The 5486-nt window shown below is 45.9% G+C and overlaps 1 protein-coding gene across 2 annotated transcripts in view; it reads left to right on the plus strand.

Annotated features, from left to right (window-relative positions):
• Nucleotides 1–5486, plus strand: part of dok4 (docking protein 4) — a 61802-nt gene that overhangs the window by 45776 nt on the left and 10540 nt on the right. For both annotated transcript variants that reach the window (XM_005726408.1, XM_005726409.1), the window contains exon 3: nt 5325–5432. In XM_005726408.1, the coding sequence (XP_005726465.1) occupies nt 5325–5432 (108 nt within the window). The remainder of the gene's footprint in view (nt 1–5324; nt 5433–5486) is intronic.

Below are 5486 nucleotides of genomic sequence, written 5' to 3' on the forward strand. Positions count from 1 at the left end.
TTAAACAGAATCAAAAATGGAATCGGAATCGTGAAAATCTTATCAATACCCATCCCTAGCCGTAGCTCTCAGGTGATTTAAACCTGCATCACAGTCAGAGAGGACGATTATCATCTTCTCTGGTTCTACGTTAACGACTCGTCAGGCTCGAGTCGTCGCTGTCTCCGGGTTCACAGTCAGATCGACACTTTGTTTGCCACGCCCACTTTCAAAACACGCAGATGACGTGAGAGGACGTCAGTAACAACGCCACCCTGCAAGATGTTCTTCAGCCAGAAAGTTTCACTGTGAGGAGACTGTTGTTGTGATATAAACTAAGTTGAATTGAAGTGCACGTTTCCTGGTTCCTCTGGGATTTAGCTCATCGGTTGGAGGCTCAGTACACGCATCTTCTCCGCTGTTGGAGATTTCTGCCGTAGACGAGTCTGTCCTCTGAGAACGCTCTAATCTTCTCCGTGACGCGCAGCACGTTTTTCAACCACCAGGAAACCAAACAGTAACCGACTAAATGTGTTTTCAGGCGATGCCCCACAGTCACTGCACCGGTCGATGCTCGCGCTGACCTTATTTTCTATCAGACCAAAGTCATCACCAGAAAGAGCTCGTGGTCCATTACAGAACCAGTGCAGCTGTTAGCGTGGAGGTGTTGGGACGCAGCAGCCAGAAGCTTAATGAAGCAGGTGTGCTGAGATCTGATCAAACTGTAATGGTGCCTGTGGGGACGCTGGTTAGAGATGCAGGCGTTTCCTGAGACACAGCACATCGATCCTCTGTGTGTCCTGCTGGAGCTGAAAGGTTGCACTTGTTTGTGCCACCTTTAAACGCAGGGACAAAATGTCATTGGTTCGTATTGATTTCTAGAACGTCTGAGTTTGTTTTTAAAGCCTTATACCTCCAAGTCCCTCTGTCACAGGTAACATCAGAAGAAGGAAGAGCTCAGGGCTTCCTCGGAGTTGTGTCCATTAAACTGAGGCAGGTTTCCTTCATCAAGGGATTGATTTACAGAGTGTGTAACGAAACCTGAAGCGAGGGTCGGGTCTGCCTGAGAAACCGAGGGACGCCTCACACTCAGACCGGTCCTGAAGCATCAGCCATTTGTGATCCTGTTAGTGCCATAATTTCCAGAATGGACGTTATCATGTGTGACTTCTAGAAGAAGAGTCGCCCCCTGGTGGACTTGAGAGACGGTTCCTGCATGTCTGAGGCACACTGGACAAACATGCTGTGATCAGAAGTTTCCATCCACTCATCGTGGGCATGAATTTCAGGCTCATTTGGGGCTTTTAATGATTTCCTTAAACTCTTCTGTTTCCAGGAAGGACTGTCCAGCATGGGGTTGGATGATTTGCACAGGTTTGAAATCATTTTGGATTTTCTCTAATCCACCTGCAGTGCTTATACACCTGCACTAATATGTCCCTTAAATGTCTGTTAGCGCCTCAGTCAGACACTTTTAGAAGCCGTCAACAAGTGTTTGGCATAATTCTGGATATTTGAGCTTCTTGGCACAACTGGTCGACGTTATTTAAATTAGTTGGTTTTCTGGCATAGAAACAGCTTTAAATGTCCACGAAGCTTCAGCGTAGGCTTGATGTCGGGGCTTTGGGGTCATTTTCCTGTGGGAGCGCCCGCCTGTGTCCGTGTTTCAAACATCGAACTATTGATTTGATAGGAAGCAGTCCTCCCTCTTTATTATTCTAACCACAGCCCCACACCGTCACACTGCCTCCACCATGCGTGACGCAGTGTTCATAGGTTTAAACAGCTCACCTTCTTTGCAGACCATAATTCATCTTTCACATTACTTTATTTGTTTTTGTCTTAAATTCTTGCTGTTACTCAGCAGCTGTCGCCTCTCCAGGCCAACTAAATCCATCCAGAACCACACCAGTCCAGCTGATCGCTTTCACACCATCTTTGTAGTTTTCACAAAGCCGGCAGCATCGAGCTGATTCAGGTTGCACACGGACGTCCTCCTTAAACGCTGCGATCCCAGGGAAACGCCGCGCCCGGTGTGTCTCTGCGTGTCAGATGCTGTTTCGTCATTGTTCATGACTGAAACCTGCATCTGAAACTGTTTTTCCATGACGTTACTGACTTTGTTGTGCGAACGCTGGATTGCACAGGCTGCACTCACAGCTCTTTATGCAAACACCTCGTTCACACATTCATGCAGGAGCTTCTTGCTATCGTCAGGAACAAGTGCACTGCAGACCAACCTGGGGTTAGTGTCTTGCCCAAGGGTACCTGACACGCAGACAGGAGCAGCCAGGGATCGAACCACCGACTTAGTAGATGACCGGCTCCTGAGCTGCAGGACCACAAACCTGGTTCATCTGAGCTTCTAGCCAAATGCTGATGTTACTCGTGCACCGTCACAGTCGCGCTGCACTGAGGTTTGCACTGTGAACACAGCCAAACGTCCTCTGCAGTGTTCGAGCACAGTGTCTAACATTTAATAATGTTATTATTTTTGCTCCATTATTTCCTCCTGATTCCTCTGCTCGATATTTCATTTATGAGGCTTTAATAACTGGAAGTCACCACAGTGAAGTTATTACTGTGTGTGTGTCAAACAGCTGCAGTCCTGACGCTTCATCTTAAAATGCGCTTTAGATGCTTACAGTAGTTTTTGGTCTGAAAAGCGTGCACTTCATGTAATGCACACTGCAGACCTGGATGTGACTGAGCACTTATTAGCAGCTCTGTGTGTCTGTGCAGTCTGTGATAGCCGAGCTCTCTGAAGATGGTCACCAAAAACCCTGCAGTGGCTTAAACGCGTTTGTGGGTCACGTGACTCTGACTTGTGAGTCCGTCACAGGATCCGGTTCGGTCACTTTGCTCCTAGGAAGCGACTTCACAAACTATCTTGAGCGGATACGATCATTTCAACTCTGATCTGCTGCTAAAGCAGCCGGCTGTCATGCAGCACACCCATTTTCTGGCAGAGCTGTTGAAACCGGGCCTCTGCATCGTGTGGTTTCGGTCTGCAGCCGCTGCAGCTCAAGCGAAGGACAAATGTGTGATTTGAGAGAAAAACAGAGCAGCCGTGGATGCATTCAAAGTGTGCCAACGCAGCATTTCAAGGTTACGCTAACACCTCGGCTGCATAACATCATCATCTCCTCGTGCTTTCATCTGAGCGAGCCCCTCTGAGAATTACAGCAACTCCCAACAGCTCCGCACTCGTTTCATCTTTGAGGCTACAAGAAGGAAGCAATTAGCTCTCCTATCTTCCCCTTCCTCCCATCTCCCTCCTCCGTCTCCTCTCTTTAGCTTCACTTAGCACTCCTCACAGCTCTGTCTGCTGAGACCTGATTACTTCAGAGGACAGTGAAGGGAGAGATGAAGAGGAGGAGGCTGACGAATGATGGGGAGGGAGGATCCGTACAGATGGTGGCCATGAAAGCGCTGCAGATGTTCATTGAGTAAAAACAGAAACTAAAGTGGAGAAATGTTGAAAACTTATCAAAAACTACACGTTTAGTAGTTCAGCAGGTTTTCTGTTCGTTTGATTCTTTCAGTTCTTATTTTGTTGACAGTTTCAAAGCATTTAAATGATATAAGCTGACTTAATCCACCCGATATTTCCCCTTGTTTGTCTCATCAGGTCTCCAAGGATCTGTTTGGGCTGTAATTATTACCATCACTATTAGTTTAAGTTATTATTTTTTAGCCTGTTTGGCATACCCATGGTGGGAGAAGAACCACCAGTAACACTGTAAAATCTCCCAGTTTCTGTGCTGAGAAACAGCCCAGCCCGACCCTGAAGTGCTCACTGGAGGACAACATGAGCTTAACTGTCCTCCGCTGAGGCGAGAGCCGCTCTGATCAGCCTATCGTGTCTGGTTTCTTCAGGCATCAGAAAACGTCTCCTCGCTGTGAAAGTGTCACCAGAGTCAAAGACTAAAGGCCAGCGTGTACTCGGGGTCAAAGTCGGGCTTAATGCTCTCCACGCAGCTGGAGGTTAACCCTCTAAAGCCTGAACCTTGAAACTGGAGAGTTTATTGAAGCATCTGACAAATTTGTTTGAAAAACTAATTACATTTTAATTTCCATATATGCCTTTTATTTTGTATCAGTTTGTTACATCTGGCTTTAAGAAACCATCCACCTGTCAGTCAAATAGGCCACGCCCCTTTAATCCTTAATACAATTTAAACAGGTGAGTTTTAGAAACATCCTCCCTATGCAGGTGTTATGGAAGAGAAAGGATCCACAGATAGCAAACAGTTTGTGTATCAGGCGGCAAACATGGTTATTTCTGCCGTAAAATTTTAACATGGGAGTCTATGGGGACTGACTCACTGCTGCCTCTGCTGGACGTTAGATGAACTGCAGCTCATCTTCATTCTTTCCCTGGATGTTGCTGCTTGGGTTGAAGTTCAGTCCATCAGCAATCGTCTCTCCTCAGAAAAGAATGAATTACTACCTGCTTTGGAAAACAGCATCTGCTGAACTTGATTACACAACATGACCAAATCATTGTTATGGATCCATGTCTGGGTGATGCTGAGAGTTTATATCAGAGCTAATCTCACTCAGGTTTCCTTTTAGAGGTCACATATGTGAGGAGCTCCACACTTGTTCATTAAAGATCAGCTCCTGGCTTTAGCCCAAATAATTACAGTTACATTACAACATGTGAATTTTGATTTTATGTATTGTAGAGCCTGTAAAATAAATAGGCCCAAGTGTGAAAGCTACACAACATGAGGTGGATCAGTTAGTTAGACTTGTTACTGTTACTGTAGTTCCTGCACAAAGTTTTCACCAGAAATTTAAACCTAATTTTCACGATTTATTAACGACACTCACCATCATTCCAGAGTGTAGCAACCAACCAGCTGTGTTGAACATGGTGTCAGTTGCTACTGACAACAAGAACTAAAGCTGTTTCAACACAATGGGCTGAACCATTTTTTAATGCGGGTGCGGGGGGGGAGGTAGGTAATGCACTATGTCGAGTTTTAGAATATAATTATTTTAATTAACTTCAATGGTAATTATAACTAGGCTCAAAGTGTTAATACTTATATGCATATTGTCATATGCAAAACTAGGGTGGCAAGAGAACATGCCACCCCAGTAGATCCGCCCCTGAGGACAGAGATTTGCAGAGAGAACACGAGACGAAGCTTCGCTCTGTATCCACGTCCTGCACTGACTTTATGCTCCACCAGGGGCAAGAATGTACATTATGTTGATATGAGGTTATGATGATATAAAATGAATGTCATTGTGTGTGTGTGTGTGTGTGTGTGTGTGTGTGTGTGTGTGTGTGTGTGTGTGTGTGTGTGTGTGTGTGTGTGTGTGTGCTTCAGATCTATCGGCGTTGCTGGCTGGTGTTCAAGAAATCTTCCAGCAAAGGACCTCGTCGTCTGGAGAAATACCCCGACGAGAAGGCTGCTTACATCAGAGCATGTCCTAAAGTAAGTGTGTGTGTGTGTGTGTGTGTGTGTGTGTGTGTGTGTGTGTGTGTGTGT

Source organism: Pundamilia nyererei, unplaced genomic scaffold, assembly GCF_000239375.1.
Source record: "Pundamilia nyererei isolate P.nyererei 1_Seehausen unplaced genomic scaffold, PunNye1.0 scaffold00019, whole genome shotgun sequence".
Lineage (NCBI taxonomy): Eukaryota > Metazoa > Chordata > Actinopteri > Cichliformes > Cichlidae > Pundamilia > Pundamilia nyererei.